This window comes from Schistocerca americana, chromosome X (genome assembly GCF_021461395.2).
Source record: "Schistocerca americana isolate TAMUIC-IGC-003095 chromosome X, iqSchAmer2.1, whole genome shotgun sequence".
Taxonomy (NCBI): Eukaryota; Metazoa; Arthropoda; class Insecta; order Orthoptera; family Acrididae; genus Schistocerca; species Schistocerca americana.
Genome location: NC_060130.1, coordinates 1,010,815,635 through 1,010,837,829, shown reverse-complemented (window position 1 = coordinate 1,010,837,829; position 22,195 = coordinate 1,010,815,635). Strand labels below are relative to the sequence as shown.

The window sequence follows — 22,195 nt, the reverse complement described above, 5'->3', positions numbered from 1 at the left end:
GCTAAGCCAGTGTTTATTTATTGAAGTCACAGTGCAGTTTAAGTTTTTTAGCCAATACTGAAGTTCATTAAATTTGTTCTTAAGAGACTGCACTTTAATATGTAAGAACATTACACTCGTACTTATCTTACTGCGGTTTTCCTGTAGCCCTTCTGCAAAAAATCATCGAGATGGAATGGAACTGCTGCTTTTCTCTTCCTTAGTATACAACCATTTGACGGATTTTGCAATACCGACTGCTCCTTCAGATGGCACGGCGGTGAAGTAGTTGTCTCGTTAAGGGGACTAGTGACTCCTATTACTTCTGCCAGTGTCGACGTGGCATTTTCCGTTATCGGTGTCGATTCTTTTCTCGTTGCCCGTGTTTCTGACGATGACGATTCTGGGGATGCTGCTGCCACCGGTGACTGTGGCTCTGCTGCCATTGCCAATAGTGGTCGCGGTTCTGCTGTCGACTAGGATAATGACGATGTCACTCGTTCCGATACTGCTGTTAATGCTGCATCTGCTTTTATTTTTTTCGGTTCATGTGATCGATCTCATTGTTGGAATGTGATGGTCCAGTTTTTCCATCTTTCTGGCTTTTTGATTCTATAGAAGATTTTTCTACGTCTGGCACGATCGTTACTGCTACGTTGTTTCCCCACGACTACGGTCTTCTTTTTGGTTGTTACTGCATAGTTTCTTTCTTCCTCTTTTGTTTATATGCAATCCCTGCCATGTGAAATCTTGTCTTCTTAAGAATCCGTTAACATCAAGTACTGTGACAAGATTGTATTGTTCATAGGTTTTTACAGTGTCCTCATTCAGCTGATACGTGGCATAATTTGCCTGTATCGTGTCTTGCTGGTATGGAATTGTACACAGTATCACCCTCGTGTGTAACATATTCCCGATTAACTCTTCTACAGAATTTCTGAAATTACACGTCATCTTCCAGTTTCTGCTGTCATTTTATCCAGCACAGACTATTAGAGTGTCTTCTTTCCCTAGGTGTTTGATTCTGCTACGAATGCCTCTAGTAACTTTGTTAAATAACGCACCCGGTTTAACGGAGGACGTTATGGAGAGCATTTCTTGTGATAATTCATTTAAAAGGCTGGCACAGTTTCTGCCGTTTTTGTCAGTCAACATAAGAACTTTAGTTTCTGGCATAGCTGTATTAAATTGATTGCCGGTTCCTTTGCCTGCTAATCAAATTTCTGTTTGTCCAATATTTACTTTTATCGAGGCATGTAATGTAACACAATTATCGGAACATTCGGCAATGTCGCTGTTTTATTTTTCCTTTTGCAAATTTGGTCTACATTTTCAGTCATCTGAACGAATTGATGCACCGTTTGTCGCACTCGTACAGTTTAATTGTTCTTGTAGAGCCTTCGAACTATCAGCGAGATGTGCAATAGGTCATTCGTTGTCGAGAAATTTTGTCCTGAGTATATCCTTGTACCATTTTATTGTCTATTTGTTTAGTTATGTGCCATTGATTTCATTCTGTGCCTTACACTGACCAATTTACATACCGTGCATCATGACGATAGTTTTGCACCATGCTTCAAAAAAAAAAAAAATAGAGTAAACATGCCTTGAACACTGGTACTTCATTTCCATTTCTTTTGTCCACTTTAAACATGTAGTTCAGAATTATACTACACACTTATTTGAAAGGTTTCCACTAGTACATGCACCGATTTATATTTATGCTGTGTCCACAGTTTATACAAATTTCACTAGCTTGATATCGTAACGAACTCTCTTACTCTCTTGTAACAGCAAAAATTACACCTGTAGACTTGATTCTTCTCTCATTATTTTCGCAAATTTGACTATATTCACAGTAATATTTCGTTACGCACTTTCTATCTTGGTTCATTTCACTATGTTTAACTCTTTCTACTTCCTCTTTTCCTCTATTTTTGTGATAATATAACGCACAATACACTTAGGAGTGCTATAAAAACCGCAACTACTGTATATTACACATATTTTTCACTCTTTATTTTATATATGAAGCACTAACACACCACTGCTGGATGTTGCAAGCAGCCCTTTCAGGGTGGTACCTGTGTGGAAGAAAAGGGATAAGGATGATCCCAACTACTACAGGCCAGTTTCACTGATACCAGGTTTCTCAAAAATTCTGGAAATGCTTATGTATAATACATTAGTTGATTATCTGGACAAATACAACATTCTTATACCATCACAGCATGGTTTCAGAAAAAGTAAATCTACGTAATCAGTGACTGCCAACCTGGCAGAATATATTATACAGTCCTTAGACGAAAAACAAGTTGTATCTGCAAAGTTTCTGAAACTCTCCAAAGAATTCGACACTACTGACCATGAAATACTGACAATAAAATTGGAAAACTATGCTATCTGACAGCAAGCAGCCGAGTGGATAGAATCATACTTATCCAACAGGAAAGAACATGTATCGATAGGGAATGTGTATCAGTAAGAAACTAAAGCCATCAAGTCAAATACGGAGCACCACAGGGATGTGTAATGGGGCCATTGCTGTTTAATCTGTCTGTTAATGACATAGGTGTTGAAGAGAAGGAGAAGCAAACATTGTATGCAGATGACATGACAATGCTGAACAATGACCAAAATGTGGTACAGCTTGAGAGCAGAGCATACATATCTGTGAATACTACAGCTCAGTGGCTCCTGGAAAATGGACTTGTTATGAATCTAAAAAAGACTATGTATTCAGTGTTCACAAATAAAGAGAAGGCTGTGCACATGGGTTTAGAGGTGGATGAAACGAGACTGGATGAAGCAGAATCCATTAGATTCTTAGGTATTACTGTGACTAATACACTGAAATGGGAACAACATATTAATTCTCTCTGTGAGAAACTCAGCTCCACCATATTCATAATTAGGCAGCTATCACAGTATGCAGACAAACAGCTCCTGTACACAGTATACCATGCACTCTTCAAACCACACCTGCAGTATGGAGTGATAGTGTGTGGAAATTCAAATATTCAAGAAATAAAAAGGTGTTCACATTCAAAAAAATCAGGATCATATTAAGAAGAAAGACTTCTGAAACAGGCAGAACCTGCTTCAAAATACTAGGTATCTTAACTTTTACATCCTTGTGCACATATAAAACTGTAATATATGTCACAAAAGATAGTGCAGAGTGGATTCCAAATGCTAGCATATATACCCCCAACACACGGAGGAAGAATGACATATGAAGCAGACCCCACTGACTGACAATGCTTGAAAAAGGATCCCAGTACTCACGTAACAAATTACTAAGAAGTCTGCCTAGAAAACTGCATGACAATGTACATGACACTAAGTTTTAAAAGAACCTCAAAGACTGTCTGGTGGAAAAGGAATTTTACAGTGTTGAAGGGTACTTATCACATTAAATTTGTGTATATGGTTTTTCAGATTAGATTAGATTAGTGCTTGTTCCAGAGATCATAAATACGACACTTCGTAATGATGTGGAACTTGTCATGTTAATAACAGGTGTCTATACAAGATATTACATTACACAAAATATTACATGACACTCAATATTTTTCTTTTTCTTTTTTTTTCTTTTTGGGTGTTGGGGAAATTACCCACTTACTATATCCAAAAATTCATCTAATGAGTAGGAGGAGTTGCCATTAAGAAATTCTTTTAATTTCCTTTTAAATGCTATATGGCTATCTGTCAAGAATTTTGATGCTATTGGGTAAGTGACCAAAGACTTTTGTGGCAGCATAATTTATCCCCTTCTGAGCCAAAGTTAGATTTAACCTTGAGTAGTGAAGATCATCCTTTCTCCTAGTGTTGTAGCCATGTACGCTGATATTACTTTTGAATTCGTTCGGATTGTTAATAACAAATTTCATAAGTGAATATATATATTGTGAGGCTACAGTGAAGATTTCTAACTCTCTAAATAAGCGTATGCAGGATGATATGAGCTCCAGCAATTATTCTGATTACACGCTTTTGTGCAATGAATACTCTTTTACTCAATGATGAATTACCACAGAATATGATGCCATACGAAAGCAGATAATGAAAATAGGTATGATTTTCTAATTTACTCAGATGTTTATATCCAAAATTTGCAATGACCCTAATAGCATAAGCAGCTGAACTCAAACGTTTCAGCAGATCCTCAGTGTATTTTTTCTAGTTCAACCCCTCACCAATGCATACACCTAGAAATTTTGAATATTAAACCTTAGCTACCGATTTCTGATCGAAGTCTATATTTATTACTGGTGTCATTCCATTTACTGTGTGGAACGGTATGTACTGTGTTTTGTCAAAGTTTAATGAGAGCCCATTTGCAGAGAACCACTTAATGATTTTCTGAAAACCATCATTTACAATTTCACAAGTTAATTCTTGTCTGTCGGGTGTGATAGCTATACTCGTATCATCGGCAAAAAGTACCAGCTTTGCGTGAATATAGAATAGCAAGTCATTAATATATATTAAGAACAGCAGAGGACCCAAGACCGAACCTTGCGGCACCCCATTCTCGATTGTTCCCCAGTTTGAGAAATCACCAGTTTTTTGCATATTATGTGAACTGTTTATTTCAACTTTCTGCACTCTTCCAGTTAGGTATGATTTAAACCATTTGAGCACTGTCCCATTCATACCACAGTACTTGAGCTTATCTAGAAGTAGTCAATGATTTACACAATCAAAAGCCTTTGATAGATCACAAAAAAATCCAAACGGTGACTTCCAGTTACTCAGAGCATTTAATATTTCATTAGTGAAAGTATATATAACATTTTCCGTTGAAAACCCCTTCTGGAAACCAAACTGACATTTTGTTAAAACTTTATTTTTACAAAGGTGTGAAGCTACTGTACAATACATTACTTTTTCAAGAATTTTGGGCAAGGCAGTTAGAAGAGAGATTGGGCAGTAGTTGTTGACATCAGACGTATCTCCATTTTTTATGCAGTGGTTTAACAATGGCACACATCAGTCTATCTGGGAAAATACCCTGCTGCAGAGAGCTATTACATGTGTGGCTAAGAATCCCACTTATTTCTTGGGAACAAGCTTTTATTATCCTGCTGGAAATGCCACCAATACCATGTGAGCTTTTATTCTTGAGAGAGTTTATTATCTTCCTAATTTCAGAAGGAGAGGTGGGTGGAATTTCAATTGTATCAAATTGTGTGGGTAAGGCCTCTTCCATTAACCGCCTTGCTTCTTCCAATGAACATTTAGATCCTATTTTCTCTACAACATTTAAAAAGTGATTATTCAAAATGTTTTCGACTTCCAGCTTGTCGTTTATCAAGTTTCTATTCGCTTTGATGGTGATGCCATCATCCTGCACTCTTGGTTGCCCTGTCTCCCTTGTAATATTCCAAATTGTTTTGATTTTGTTATCAGAGGTACTAATCTCAGACATGATGCACATGCTTCTGGACTTTTTAAAAACCTTTCTTAATGTAGCACAGTAGTTTTTATATTTGGCTGTTTCTGGGTCATCACTCTTTCTTGCTGTTAGATACAGTTCCCTTTTGTGGTTACAAGATTTTTTATTCCTTTAGTAAGGCAAGGTTTTTTGCATGGTTTCTTATAATTAGATTTAACTACTTTCTTGGGGAAACAGTTTTCAAATTCTCTTACAAGTGTATCATGAAGTAAGTTATATTTTAAATTAGCATCGGGTTCCTTGTACACCTCATCCCAGTCTAACTGCTGAAGATTTTCTCTGAAATTTCTAATTGTTGAGTCATTAATTGAATGCACAAGTTTGGAGGGTAGTTTTGTATTACTGAATGGAGCTATGTCATATACTGTAACTAGCTGAGCATCATGATCAGAAAGCCCATTCTCAACAGGACAAGAATTTATGTTTTTAAACCTATCTCGGTCTATAAAAGTGTTATCTATCAACGTGCTGCTGTCCTTTACTACCCGAGTAGGAAAATTAATGACAGATGACAAATTGAAAGAACCGAGCAAGACTTCCAGGTCATTCTTCCTATTACACTCTTTCAGTGAATCACCATTGAAGTCCCCACAAATAATAATTTGCTTTCCCCTATCTGACAGATAGCAAAACAAGGCATCCAAGTTTTCCAGGAATAAATGAAAGTTTCCTGAAGGGGTCCTACATACTGTTACAATTATAAGGGTTACTTATAATCTATGATGTTATAGTATAAAACAAATGGTCAGGAAGTACGTGACAATGAATGTTTCCTATTTTTGATGTGTCCTATATTACATGTATTGTCACTGTACACCATGTAATCCCACCGGATCAAGTAAAATTCAATTCAAGTCAATCCAAAATACCCACACTTCTCGCATGAGTCTGTTGTTGAATTATGTACACTTTTTATGCCTGTGTGTTATACAACCATGTTTGAGAATGAAAATGTCTTCTACAGGAATTAATATGGATTTGGCAAAAAACGTTATTGTGAAATTCAGTGGGCTCTGCTTGTCCATGAAGTCCAGAGGCAACAAATAACTGCACCTATGTTAGTGTTGTGTTCCTTGACTTCCAGAAGGCATCTGATACAGTTTTGCACAGTCAATTAGTGAACAAAATATGAGCTTACAGAATACTGGAGCAGAATGATGACTGGATTCAGAACTTTCTAGCACACAGTACTCAGTATGTTGTTCTTAACAGGACAAAATTGTCAGATTGGAAATCAACATCAGGAGTAACTTTAGGAAATATTATAAGGCTACGATTTTGTGGATGATGTTGAGAGATCCATGAAGCTGTCAATTATGCAATTGTGTACAAGAAAATTGAAAAGCCAGAAATCTTGAAATGTTAGTGGATCTGCAGAGGGTCAACATTTGGTGCAATGTTTGGCAGCTGACCCTCAAAGTAAATGAATGTAACATATTGTTCACAGAAAGGTAGAAAGTCCCACCAGTGTCTGATTCTACCATTGTCAGTAAGCCATTGGAAACTGCAACAACCATAAAATATCAAGGAGCATAACTCAGAGTTACCCAAAGTGTAATGCCTACATAAAACCCAAAGATGAGCATTGTGTTTCACCAGAGAATCATTTATTAAGTACAAGAGAATTATGAAGACGCTGATCACACTCCAGTGGTTGACACTACATGAGAAGCACTGTGCTTCACAGAGAAGTTAAGTGTTAAAATTTCAAGAGTGAATGTAAACTGAAGAATTGTGTACCTACTGAAATAACCCACCATTACATTTACAAGCATGTAAGGGCACACATTCAAATTACCAAAATGCATTTCTCTCATATTCTAGTCCTAAACTATTTGGGCTTTTCTGTATGAAAAATCCTTTAGTAAACCCCAAAAGTTTGCCATATTCTGAGATTTCTAGCAAGTTGTCAACTCTTTTTGCAAAAGAGATTCCTGTAGTGGTAACTCATTTAGAGTTTCTACATTCCAAAAAGTGAAATATTCAGTATTATGGTGCTTGACTAGTGGATCTTGGAGGTCTTAGTTACTGTTGCCAATTCCACTGTGGAGACACAGATTGCAAATGTTCCTATGAAGGATCATTATTATACAGCTAACACAACACTGTAATTAATTTTGCCCAGTCTTTGAAATAGCATAGCCCATCACAGGAGGATAGTGGATGTGTTATCTAGCTCAAGTATCACTCGGATGTTTTATAATGAGGAAATGAAAGTTGCAAAGGTCTATGAAACGAAGGGAAATATCATTATTTTTTATTTCTAAGATTTCTTTTTTTAGGATTGAAGAAATGAATTATGTCTCAGGTGTGGGCCTAAATATGCCGCACACGTAGCCATAAAACAATCAGCTAAACCTTATTTTTGTTGTACTCACCGCATTCTGTTTTCCTTCTATGTTGATCTGAAACATGAGCTGGAACACAACCAAAACTAGAACAACATTATTCCTGTAGCACCCAGCCAGTGAGATGCACCAATGGTACTCATTTGTAAACCGGGAGGAATTCTTCGCCTCTGTGGTGACTTTAAGGCAACTATTAATTCACAATCAAAGATATACCACCATATTACATTATCTGAAGAGGGGAAGACAAAGTATATGGCAAGTTAATACTTCTTAAAGACTCTTATTGTTGTCACCAATATACAACTCTCCTCAAATAAGGCTTCACAGCAGTTCATGGCAATCAACACTCCTTTGGGCTTGTACGAGTCTTTTCTTTCGGGTAAGCAATACTTCAACTATTTTCTAGCACTATCTGGAACAGCTCTTTTGAGTTATTCCACAATGTGCTAATCATCTAGATAACAATATTTTAAAGAGTGGAACAAAGGTGCAACATTTACAGTATCTTAGAACATGCAAGAGGCATTCAATAAGTAATGCACCACTTTTTTTTCCTCTGTCAATTTCAGTTGGCAAAATGTGGGATTTGTTGTGGAACATTGGGAAATATTACCACTTCAACTCCTACAGTTTCATGAAGTTCCAACAGGTGGCAGTGCTATACACTGCCTTCAAAATGTCATCTGTAATGGAGGTACGTTCCAAGCAGAGAGCGGTCATTGAGTTTCTTTTGGCAGAAAACCAGAGCACTGATGATATTCATAAGCACTTCCAAAATGTCTACATAATCCTGGCAGTGAACAAAAGCGTGGTGAGTCATTGGGCAATGCATCTGATTAGATTAGATTAGATTAGATTAGATTTACTTTCATTCCAATTGGTCCGTAGTGAGGTGGTCCTCCAGGATGTAGAACATGTCAGAAAAACAATAATACATGACAAATACATACAACTAAAACAAATAAGCTGATGTACCATTCCACAGGTCCCAAGTGGAATGATCGTCATTTTTTTAATGAACACTATATGAAAGAGTCATTTTAAAAATACTAATGCACTGAATCTAAAATAAAAAAGTTTTTTTATTTATTTATAAGGTAATAAATGTTCAATACAACTACTATAATACTTATTTACAATGAACACATTACTGCACTGAAATTGTGCATAAGTTATAATATCACACACACAAATCAGTTAGTTCTACTGAGAAATTCATCAATGGAGTAGAAAGAGTTGGCCACCAATAAATCCTTTAGGCTTCACTTAAACTGAATTTCATTGGTTGTTAAGCTTTTTATGGCTGCTGGCAAGTTATTGAGAATGTGTGTTCCTGAATAATGCACACCTTTTTGTACATGACTAAGTGACTTTAAATCCTTGTGAAGATTATTCTTATTTCTAGTATTGATTCCATGAATTGAGCTGTTGGTTTGAAAAAGTGATATATTTTTAATGACAAATTTCATTAAGGAATAAATATATTGGGAAGCAGTAGCTAGTATCCCTAGTTCCCTAAACAGGCTTCTGCAGGATGTTCTTGAGTTCACACCACATATAACTCTTACTGCACATTTTTGTGCCCGGAAAACTTTAGCTTGGCTTGATGAATTACCCCAAAAAATAATCCCATATGACATTATGGAATGAAAGTAAGCATAGTATGCCAGCTTTTTCATTTTTATATCCCCTATGTCTGACACAATTCGCATTGCAAATCGAGATTTGTTAAGACGCTTCAGCAGTTCTGTGGTGTGCTCCTCCCAGTTGAATTTGTTATCAAGCTGTAATCCCAAGAATTTAACGCTGTCCAGTTCTTCTATCTGCTTGTCATCGTATGTTAGGCATATACTCGTGGGGCACCCCTTACAAGTTCTGAACTGCATGTAGTATTTTCAAAATTTAGTGACAAAGAATTGGCTAGGAACCAGTGATTAATGTCCACAAATATTTTATTGGCTGATCTTTCTAAAACTACACTTGATTTGCTATTTATTGCAATGTTTGTATCATCGGTAAACAAAACGAACTTGACATCTGGTAATGTTACTGATGAAAGGTCATTATTATACACAAGATAAAGTAAGGGCCCCAAAATGGAACCTTGTGGGACCCCACATGTAATTAGTTCCCAGTTGGATGATACCTGATAGCTTGATACATGTCTCTTTCCTAATAACACTCTTTGTTTCCTGCCAGAGATATAAGATCTGAACCATTTTGCAGCATTTCCTGTTACACTATAATATTCTAATTTACTTAAAAGGATATTGTGATTTACACAGATCACAAAATATCCCAGTTGCCTGCAATTTTTTGTCTAATGAATTAAGCACATTTTCACCGTAAGTGTAGATAGCCTTCTCAATATTAGAACCCTTTAGAAATCCAAACTGTGACTTTGACAGTATGTTATTTGAGATAAGATGGTTATAAAGCCGATTGTACATTACTTTTTCTAGAAGTTTTGAGAATGCTGGCAACAGTGAAATTGGATGGAAATTTGATGCTATTTCTTTATCTCCCTTCTTAAGAAGTGGCTTAACTTCAGCATATTTCAACCATTCAGGAAATATTCCACTGATAAACGAGTGGTTACACAGATAGCTTAATATGTTACTTAGCTCAGAATCATATTCTTCAATTAACTTCGTTGATATTTCATCATACCCAGTAGACGTTTTTGATTTTAAGATGGACATTACTTCTGCAGGGGTAGTGAGGGTCAAATTCGTATTATGGAAGTTACTTGAAATGTCTGGTCTGAGGTATTCCATAGCAGCATCTACTGAACCTGACAACCCTACCTTTTCAGTAACAGTTATAAAATGTTTGTTAAAAAGTTCTGCAACACTATACACATCTGTCACCAATGTATCATTTACTCTTAATGCTATTTGTTCCTCTTCATGTCTGGTTCTACCGGTCTCCTCCTTCACTATATCCCATATTGTCATTATTTTGTTATCTGATATGACTATCTTTTCCTTGTAATATATTTGCTTTGATGTCCGTATTACAGTCTTTAATATTTTGCAGTATTTCTTGTAATGTGCTATAGCATCAACATCGGAACTGTTTCGGATTGACAGATACAGTTTTCTTTTTGTTTTACAAGATACCCCTATTCCTTGAGTAATCCATGGCTTCTTTGTGGACTTTGCTCTAACCTTGGTAAGTTTTGGGGGAAAACAGTGTTCGAATAAGGTAAGCACTTTATTAGCAAAAGTGTTATATTTTTCATTCATGCCATAAGCACTGTAAACATCAGTCCAGTGAATGTCTCTGAGGAGTGTCCTAAAATAATCAATTTTTGGCTTACTGATTACCCTCTTGAGCTCAGATTTAACAGATTTTATATCCTGTTCAGTATTAACATTTAACAGAAGGAGCTGCATGTCATGGTCTGAGAGGCCATTGACTATTGGTTTTGTAATATAATTTTGTTAATTGGACTTTTCTGTAAATATGATATCAATGGCTGTGTGTGAGCAATTGGCTACCCTAGTGGGGAACTGTACAGTGGGAATTAAGTTGAATGATACTGTTATTAACTCAAATAAGTTCTTATTGGGAGAGTCTTTAAGGAAATCTACTTTGAAATCACCAGCAACCACTATTTCTTTGTTTTTGGTTGTTAAATGGGCCAGTACAGCTTCAAGGTGGTTTACGAACAGATTAAAGTTACCTGCAGGTGCTCAATATACACTTAATATTATGAAGGATTTTTTGTGAAATTCTACTTCTGTTGCACATGCTTCCATATGCTGTTCTTGGCAAAATTTATGAATGTCTATGTTCTTAAATTTATGACAGTTCCTGATAAATGTGGCAACTCCTCCTTTCTCCATTTCTGATCTACAAAAGTGAGATGTTAACCTAAACCCTGTAACACTTAAAAGTTCTATACCAGTGGTCACATGATGTTCAGAGAGGCAGATTATGTCAGCTGGGTTTGAAGACTCTAATTCATCTGTGCAGATAGTTAATTCATTAATGTTATTTCTCAGTGCTATAATATTTTGACGCAATAAAGATAGCTGACATTTTGAATTGACTGAGTTAAAATTGGGTAGAGTTAAAATATCTGCTGACTGTTGAAAATTCTTATCCAATAGCTGTTTATGCTGATGAAATAAGACAGAATTATGTTTTTTGGTTTCTTTCCCAAACTGAAGGTTTGTCTCAGTTCTAACCTCTCTTAAAATTTGGTTTCTTTCTGTCCTCCCTACTCTAAAAAAGGGTCTTTTCCGAACCCTATAACCACAACAAGGTCACGCAAAGATGTCCGACCTCCCGTGTGCCATCTGGCTGTACACAGCTGTGACTCGTGCAATGTCGGAATGTGCCGAAAGCCTCATTCGAGGTGGTTGGTGGATCACAATCGAACACCTGGCTGCACAACGGAACATCTCTGCTGGGAGTGCTGACACACCCGTCCACCAGTTGGAGCACTCCAAGGTGTGTGGCCACTAGGTTCCTTGCCACCTGACAGAAGACCGCAAAGAGCAACGAAGGACCCTCTGCACAGAATTTCTCGCACGTTACGAGGTCGACCGTAACAATTTTTTGTCGAACATCACCACAGCTGATAAAACGTGTGTTCGTCACTTTGAACCGGAAACATAATGGCAATCCACGAAGTGGTGCCACACCACCTCTCCTCCGAAGAAAAAGTTCGAAGCTTCACCCTCGGCCAGTATAGTATCGGTGATTGTCTTCTAGGACTCTGGAGAGGTTATTCTGTCGACGTTCTCCCTCGCGGTGCAACGATCGACTTTGAATTGTGTATTGTACGACCCTCAGAAAACTGAAGAAACAACTTTGAGATGTTTGTTTCACAAAAATGCAAGAAAACTTGCCATTTTGCACAACAACACAATGCCTTACACACGTCTGCACACCTGAAAGGAGCTCACAAAACTTCGACGGACTGTTCTCCCCCATCCCCCTTATAGCACGGATCTCGCACCTTCCGACTTCTGTCCGTTTGGCTCGATAGAGGTTGCAATCGGTGGGAAGCAGTACACGGACGATGGGGAGGTTACTGATGCAGCGAGACATTGGCTCCGATGTGGACCAGTAAAGTGGTACCGTGGAGGCATCTAGGCCCTGCCAGTAAGGTGGAGTAGGCCATTGCATTGAATGGAGATTATGTTGAGAATTTCGATTTTGTAGCCAAAAGCATGGGGAGTAATATGGTGTACTGAAATCCTGAATAAAACCAACTTGCTTTCAGAAAAAAATGTGTTTCATTACTTACTGAACACCCCTGAATAGCTTTGTAATCATATAATGATGTCTTTCATGACCGGATATCTTAGCTGCTGGCAAGACTTCCAGTTTGAATGGCTGTGGTCTACAAAACTTTTCCGTTCCTAATGTTCAGTCTGGAGCTGAGCTGGATGAACTGTTAGGAATGGAAAAGTTTCGTGGGGCACGATCGTACAACCCAGAAGATTCTCCGGCAGTATACCTTCGTAATATTAAAAGTTATAGTTCGAAGCATAACTTAAATAAGAGTCATTTTTTCTAGCCCAGTGTGGAACATTCAGCTCAATTCTACGATGAAACGTGTGGAGGCCATAGAAAAAATGCCTATCACAATAAACCTGAAGGATTTTTAAACTATTTATTGGAAAAGAAAATTTGAATGAATTTCTATGCAAGAAAATAGTCAATGGCTTTTCCGTCGATGGAATCGCACCTCAAAATCTAACCCTTGTTAAATTACTTAAGTGTTTGGAAAAGTCTGGTCCTCACCAGAAGTGTGTGGCAAAAGATACTAGCAGACTCTGTCTTGATTAAAAATACTGGTAGCACTGAGAAGCCAGTCACCTTCACCTTAGAAGCAGTCACATAAGCACAAGCTACCTACTCATAAATTGAGAAAAATATATTTGTGATCATGTATGAACACTGACAGGCTATAGCACATTTCCATGGGATCTAACATAGAATGTGATTCACATAAGGTGGTCTGCAGTCACATGAAAAAGGATTTACATAATACACTAGATGATTTTCCCACTATATTGTACTGAGTCACCTGGGCAACAGCATATGAGATGGCTGTAGGATCCTCAGCTGGCACCCCTCCAGTGTTTGCATTTCTTCTACCTCCATCAATGACTGAAAATAGTTAGTGGGATCCTGTTGTTGTCCATCAAAAATGCAAGTACAATATTGTAAACCTGCTATGTCCACAGGTCCACATCCTGGCACTACTATGCTGATCATGCAGAGGAATATTAAGGACGAAGTCACAAACAAGGTGATATGTTAACACCCCAGGGGTTGCCATCGTGACCTGCACCTGTATGGTCTGAGCACACAACAAAATAAGTCCACACAGAGTACCTACACCTGGCCTTCTACCTAAACCACTGAAAGCAAGTCATCACAGCCATCTTGATTTTGTGGGAAACTGCCTCAGTGCCTCATAATTTACTACTGTTCACACTTCGCCAAAACTCCTACCTAACATCCATGTTAGCCACTGCCACAGCCATAGAAGACACACTGGTATATGTAGTGCTGCACATTGACCCTCAGTTTCTCTCTTACACGTCTGCACACTTACATTGCAGCTACAGGTTCATTTTTACCATTTCATGCTGCTTTCAATGGGGAAGCAGAATGAATGGTGCAAACTGATAAAAGTGTTCAACAACAAAGCTCTGAGTACAGCCTCCATAGAGGACATACTTGCCATGTTATAAAGCTTCTATAGGTCTACTGCCATCCAAAGTTGCAGCTCACTGAACTGCCCCATGGCAAGAGGGGCTGAATGCTGCTTGAGCAGCTCCACTGTGTGTGATGAAGTTGATTCAGCATCCCGTGTTCCAAATTATCTCTGCAATCTCAACCCACAGGTATAGATGCCACACCATGGTGGATACGACACATTGTAGAAATATGTCAGGACCAGCACATCTACACCATTGTGCCTGAGAGCAGGCACATAATCTGCAAACAGCAATTGTGTTTGCAGTGATCAAATGACAAAGTTATTTTGGCCCACTAACAATCACAGTGAGATCAGCATGACACTACAAAAAACCACCAGTCCCACTGGCAGCAACATGACCCAACAAATTGCTCCCTTAAAAGGTCCAACAGCATCAAAGGGCAATATATGGACTCCCTTTGTGATCATTACACTGCCTCCAGCCACATATGACCCCTCATTACTTTCACCAGTTACTGACCTCTATGTGCTGCAAACTCAGTCCACTGCTGTCAGTGCCTCAGAGCTGGCCACCTACAAGTTCACTGTCCTGAAGCCCTCGGCAGAGCTGCCAACCCTGGTGTCTTCTTTCTGTGCTAGTCCATCATTATACATTATGCCACTACCACCATGCATGCCAGTTAAACGGGTGATTGATCCAGTATTTTTGCCAGATGAACTGATGACCCCCAACTCAGACATGGTTGACACCACCAAGTAAAACTTTTCGTACCTCTCACTCAGTGCTACAATCATCACATCATGTGGGCCTGCCCAGTGGTCACTAGCTGTGCAAAAACTGCTACATATCACTATTCATTCTTGTTTATGTTTTTGTTGTCTACTTGATTATACTTATTGCTACACTTGGATCTATGAAGCCATCTACAGACTTAACTGTTGTATTACAGACTGGACCCCTGGCTTCTTATTTAATAACAATATGATGGTAAGGGAGACTGGACTGTTACTGTGTCACTGACAACCAATAATAATGTGTTTGTCAAGATTAATGTTTGTAGCACCTAGAGGGTCCATTTGTTTGTCAATATTAATATTGGTGTCTGGATCGACACCAAATTAATGAAGACTTTGTGCACCTCACACTCACCAGCTTTTATATTTTTGCAGCAGAAGCTGAGCAGCCCCATAGTGTAGTGGATATGATACAAAACTGTTAGATGGAGGATCGTGAGTTCAAAACCCACCTCGACTGTACAATTTTAATTTCTATATTCGGTTTGAGTACATTCTAGAAGTATCCTCAAATATAAAGAATCATCGTACGGGAATGTTCTGTAACTATATATAAACTGTATGTGTTCTGGACGGAGGCCGTTCGCTCCGCACTCTTGTATGTGCAAGTGCTGAATAAACCTTCGTTAAGTGAAGTTAGTGTTCGTCATTCATCTAATTACACCTTCTTCTATGTGACAGTATTCTGGTGGAGACGCTGGGTACTGGAACTTGTAATAGCGCACATTATCAACGACACAGTAGCTCCCATCAAGCCGCGACAGAGCTGCTGTTTATGTGGCGAGAAACCCGAGTTCGAGCCATATTCAACAGATCACAATCTATGTTAGACAGAGGAAGAAGAGGACGTTACGATGACAGCAACTGTGTGTCACCACAATAGACATCTTTCCGGGTTCTCTGGTGACGATGGCCAAGATCCAAACAAGTGTCTGAACGTATATGAGCATATAGCCAAATTTAACAAATGGGATGACACCATGTGTTTGGCTAACGTATGTTTCTACTTGGCGGGCACTGCCAAGCAATGGTATGAGAACAACAAGGAGAAGTTCACAAGATGGGAAGTATTTTGGCGACAACGATGAAAGAAGTGCAACGCTGAAGATAAATTACAGGGCAGGGGACAGCGTCCAGGAGAAACTACAGCATCCTAGATTCAAGACGTCTTGGAGCTGTGTAAAATAGTGGATCCTACAATGGAGGAGGAAGATAAATTTGCACATCTTTTGGAGGATGTTGCTGAGGACATGTGCCAAGCCCTACTCCTGAAGGAGGTTTCGACAGCAGACGACTCCATAAAATGGTGCCAGTATATCGAGACAATGCAAGAAAAGAGAATTCCACACAAGAAGTTTGAACGGCTTCCAAGCGTCGTATCGATATCTGTGATGGAGGAAGCAACTGATTTCACAAGTGTTCTTCGTCAGATAGTGAGAGGAAATTCAAAATGCACTTGGATTGCACAGCAAGTAAAAAAAAAATGAGACACTTCAAGTAGGAAGTGGAAAAGACATTGAGCCCAATCTCTCGTTCATCATTTCCCTTTAAATTGGTGAAAAAGTCGAGACCCAGGCGGAGTTACATTCCTACAATGCCGCACAAGGAACCTGTTTGGGCACCAAGGAAGACTGATGTCTGGAGGACCCAGGACAACCAACCAGTATGTTTACACTGTGGACGACTGGGACATGTGGTGTGCTATTGTCGAGAAAGGCGGCAGATATTTGCTGACACCCGCACCACAACACACCAGACCGATCTTAGCCAACGCCAGCTCTGGGTCGACGAAGATGAACAAGAATATGTGGGTGCAGGACGACGTAGGTCACCATCGCCACAAGCTAGCCGCTGGAGAGGATGCTCCCCAACACACCGATCAAGGTCTCCATCGCCGTTTAGAAGCTCCAGCTGTTCACCTAGCTGCCGCAACGTTTGAAACTAAAGGGTGTGACCTTCCTTGGAGGTCAGGCTGCTGAAGAGAAAAATCCTCCGCCATTGATCACTACAAAAATGATAGGAAACTACATCAATATCCTCATGGATGGACGACCAGCCCAAGTTCTTGTGGACTCTGGAGCATCATATTCAGTCATTTTGGAGAAGTACCGTCGCCAGTTGCAGAAAACAGCAAAACATCTCTGCTCATTGGGCTAATGGGAAATATGTAAAACCTACAGGAATATGTACCATTCGTGTGGGTTTAAGTGGCCATACACAGTCCTTGGAATTCATTGCCTTACAAGAGTGCAGTCATGACGTCATTCTCGGATGGGACTTTTTGAAAGCTTCTCAGGAAATTACAGATTGTGGTCGCTTGAAGATTATGCTAGATGAGATGAGGAAGATGCGCATCCGAGTGTGTGGAGACTATGTGTGGTGGATGAAGAGATCATTCCTGGAGTCAGTACTAGAAAGGTAACTGTCACGTTTCAAGCCATGCATCAACCAATGGATCTTCTAGTGGAATGTAAAAGGAGCATAACACTGAAGAATAACTTCACCATCCCAGCCTCTGTCATCTTGTTTAAGAACGGATTCAGTGAATTGTAGAGTGTTAACTGGTGCCAAGAACTGTAGATCCTTCCAAGACGCATGTGCGTACAACCGCTGAGCCGTTAATTGAAGAACAGTTGAGCATCTTAGAAACCTTCCATGCCAAGTCTGTGGGTGAAATTAGTGCTACCACTACGAGACAAGATCTTCTAGCTCAACTATCACCAGATCTCACGAAGGATCAACACAAGAAGCTACTTGCCATTCTTCAAGAGTTCTCTAAATGCTTCAATCCACAGGTGAAGAGCAAATTAGACAAATCGATGGTGAAGCACCAGATTAGCACTGGAGACCATCATTCAATAAGCCAGAGAGCATACTGTGTGTCAGCAACGGAACGTCGAATAAGTCGCAGAGCCCATGGTTGTCACCAGTGGTCCTCATCAGGGAGTAGGATGGCAGTTGGTGCTTTTGTGTTGATTACAGGAATCGTGCTGAGATAACTAAAAAGGACGTTTACCCTCTTCCAAGAATTGAAGATACACTAGATTGTCTGAAGGGGCTAAGTTGTTCTCAGCCATGGACATGTACTCGGGATACTTGCAAATCGAAGTAGATAAGGTTGATCATGAGAAAACTGCATTCATCACCCCTCCGGGCCTGTATGACTTTAAGGTAATGCCGTTTGGTTTGTGTTATGCACCAGCAACTTTTGAATGGCTCATGGATAATCTTCTAAGGCACCTGAAGTGGACGATGTGTCTTTGTGATTTAGATGACATTATAGTGTTCTCAGACACATTTGATGAACATATAAAAAGACTGAGGGCCATTCTTAAGTGTGTCCAACAAGCCGGACTGAAACTTAATCCAAGAAAGTGTCTCTTTGGAGCAAAAGAAATCAAAATACTTGGACACCTTGTGTCAAACAAAGGCGTGCAGCCAGACCCAGAAAAGGTGAGATCTATAATGGCATTTCCTATTCCTAAAAGTATTAGAGATGTTAGAAGCTTCCTCAGATTATGTTCTTTTTACCGTCATTTTATCAAAGACTTTTGTATCAAAGCCAGGCCGCTCGAAGAGTTGTTAAAAGCTGATGCTAAATTTACCTGGGGTGTTACGCAACAAGATTCTTTCGATGTGCTGTGAAAGCTCTTGACGACTTACCCTGTTCTCGGCCTATATGATGAGAGAGCACCTACATAACTACACACAGATGCCAGGGGGTATGGGATCGGTGCTGTTCTGGTGCAAATTTTCGATGGAAAAGAGAAGGTTATAGCCTATGCTTCTAGGATACTTACAAAAACCGAGAGAAACTACTCAACTACTGAAACAGAATGTCTTGCTGCAATCTGGACCATGTGCAAATTTTGACAGTATCTCTATGGAAGGCCATTCACAGTTGTTACAGACTTTCACTTCACTTTGTTGGTTGGCAGGTCTTAAGGATCCAACAGGACGACTCGACAGGTGGGCACTATGTCTTCAAGAGTATGACATTACCATAGTGCACAAAAGTGGAAGAAAACACCAAGTAACTGAATGTCTCTCAAGATACACCGTGCAAGACCATCAAGACTTTGATGAAGATAGTGACTGCCTCGCTACACTCCACGATCCCTCTGCTGAGCAGAAGAAGGATGCCAAGATATCTCAAATTATGCTTGCCTTAAATCGGTCAGAGGATGTGAAAGGTCAATTTAAGGTAGTTAAGGGATTACTTTGCAAGAAAAATTTTGATCCGTTTGGAACGAGGTGGCTACCAGCGATTCCTAAACACACGCGCTTAGATGTTGTACAGAAATTCCACGACACATCTGAGGCCAGACATTTAGGTTTTATTAAGACGTATGATAGAATCCGCAAGAGAGTTTTCTGGCCAGGTTTATTTAGAAGTATCCGTCACTATGTGTCGCACTGTCGATAGTGCCAGAGGAGAAAGGCAGTCCCTCAGAAACCACCTAGCTGACTCATACCAATTCCACCAGTAGAAACGCCTTTCCAGCATGTTGGGATTGACCTATTCGGTCGATTTCCGATGTCTGCTAGTGGCAATAGATGGATTATTGTTTGCACTGATTATCTGACATGCCATGCCATTACAAAAGCAGTGAAAATGGCCGAAGCATCCAACATAGCCAAATTCATCGTGGAAGACAGTGTATTAAAACACGGTGCCCCAATGTCATTAATTATGGATCGAGGGAAAGTTTTGCAATCGAATCTTGTGACAGTGTTAAAATGTCGGTGAGACATTACTCGTCACATGACGACTGCCTACCATCCGCAAACTAACGTGCTTACGGTACACCTTAATAAGACCTTGCCCTACATGCTATCAATGTTCATCAGTGTTGAGCAGAGCAACCGGGATGAGGTGCTACCTTTTGTGACGTTTGCCTACAACACCTCCAAACAAGACACCACGGGATTTACGTCATTTTTCCTGGCGCGAGGGCATGAGGCGACTATGACGATGGACACTATGTTTCCATTACATCCTGATGACATGGACGACGACTACATTGGCCAGGTGTTAACCAGAGCTAAGGAAGCTCGGCAGTTAGCTCACTCTGCATGCTGCAGGCTCAAGAAAACGATCGCCAAAGGTATGACGTGAGCCACTGCCCTGTTGTCTACCAGTCTGATGACCTCGTCTGGAACTTCACTCCTGTTCGGAAGGTTGGTTTCTCTGAGAAGCTCCTCAGGTGCTACTTTGGACCTTATAAGGTTGTAAGACAGTTGTGTGATGTTACTTATGAAGTTGAAGGTTTCGACCCCGTCACAAGACGATGAAAGATCAGAGATACGGTCCACGTCCTTCGAATGAAGCCCTATAAGGATCCGGCAACCCAGGGTAAATTCGAAGCTCCAATGACAGGCAACAAGCGGAAAAGTGATAAAGAGCATAGCGGCAAAAGAAGTTCTAAGAAGATTACCATCAGGGTGAGAATCAGTCATCAGGAGCCGGAGTATGCAGGACTGATGACTCATTCCAGGACTAGGAGGACGTAACACCGAGACGCTGTTCCTTAATGAGGGAGCAATGTCGCAGCAGAAGCTGAGTAGCACTGTGGTGTAGTGGATATGATAGTAACTGTTGCATCGAGGGTCACGAGTTCAAAACTCACCTTGACTGTACAATTTTAATTTCTATATTCGGTTTGAGTACATTCTAGAAGTATCTGCAAATATCAAGAATCATTGTACTGGAATGTTCTGTAGCTCTATATATACTGTATGTGTTCTGGCCGGATGCAGTTTGCTCTGCGCTCTTGTCTGTGCAAGTGCTGAATAATCCTTTGTTAAGTGAAGTTAGTGTTCGTCATTCATCCAATTACACCTTCTATGTGACAGTATGATATAAGACAGACATTAAACTGTTATACTAAAGCTCTACTTTAAATGCAAATAAAACGACAATTTATCATAGTCATAGCAGGTGCATATTATTAACAAAGCATCAAAGCCCAGCAACTTAAAAAAAGGAAAACTCACCTCACTTCTCCCTAGTAAATATCCAGGTTTGTAATGAGGAACAGTATCTGACAATGAGCACTCTATTCCCAGATGTACACTCAGCAAATCTCTCAAAATTGCCAACCTTGCACTGTCACTAGCCTGAAGTGTTTGAAACTTTTCTTTTTCTTGTTCATACTGTTGTGGATCAATCTCAAGGTGGACCTGTAACACACATTGTGGTGTGGAACAGTAGCTTCAACTTTAATCCAACAATGTTACAGTAAAATTTATGAACAAGAGTAACATTTTTAAAGAGTAACATTACTTATATTTGTTTCAGAGCAACTTAAAATATCAACATTACAATTTTCATGTGACAGCAAAGTTTCTGCATACAGAAACAGGTTAAATGACTAACAAAACCTTCAAACACAGCAAGATCCATATCAACCATTTTGCAATTAAAACGGCAAATATAGACAACAAAGACAGAGTGCTAAGTTTCCAACTTACTTGCAGAGGCAGGAAAAATAGCTTAGACATAGTCGAACCACTGCGTACAGACAGTTTACAAGCACCAAAAAGCAAATCACGAAGTTTTATGCCTACGAAACAACTAAAAGTATGAAGAAGGCAAGAAGAAAACTAAAATAAGAAACAACTATAAAAAAGGACCATTTTGTACTTTTATCTGTAAGGTCCATCATCTTTGCACTGGAATGAAAATGCAATAAATTCACAAGTATGTTCCACCTTACTTATTTTTCAAGCATCCTTGGAATTAAATGAAGCAACAAATTGCAAAATGTTATTTTGAAGCTTTTTTACAGATTAAGCCCAAAACAACTTATTTACATGTTCTGTTATGTTTTAAGAATCAATAGGAAAAGCTGAAAATTTGTTCTGGACTCGGATTCAAAGCCAGGTCCCCTGTTCTCTATGCAGATGCACCGACCA

At 39.4% G+C, this 22,195-nt stretch overlaps 1 protein-coding gene across 2 annotated transcripts in view; it reads right to left on the bottom strand.

Moving 5' to 3' along the window:
* Positions 1–22,195, bottom strand: part of LOC124555682 (biotin--protein ligase) — a 373,530-nt gene that overhangs the window by 91,495 nt on the left and 259,840 nt on the right. For both annotated transcript variants that reach the window (XM_047129684.1, XM_047129685.1), the window contains one exon: positions 21,275–21,460. In XM_047129684.1, the coding sequence (XP_046985640.1) occupies positions 21,275–21,460 (186 nt within the window). The remainder of the gene's footprint in view (positions 1–21,274; positions 21,461–22,195) is intronic.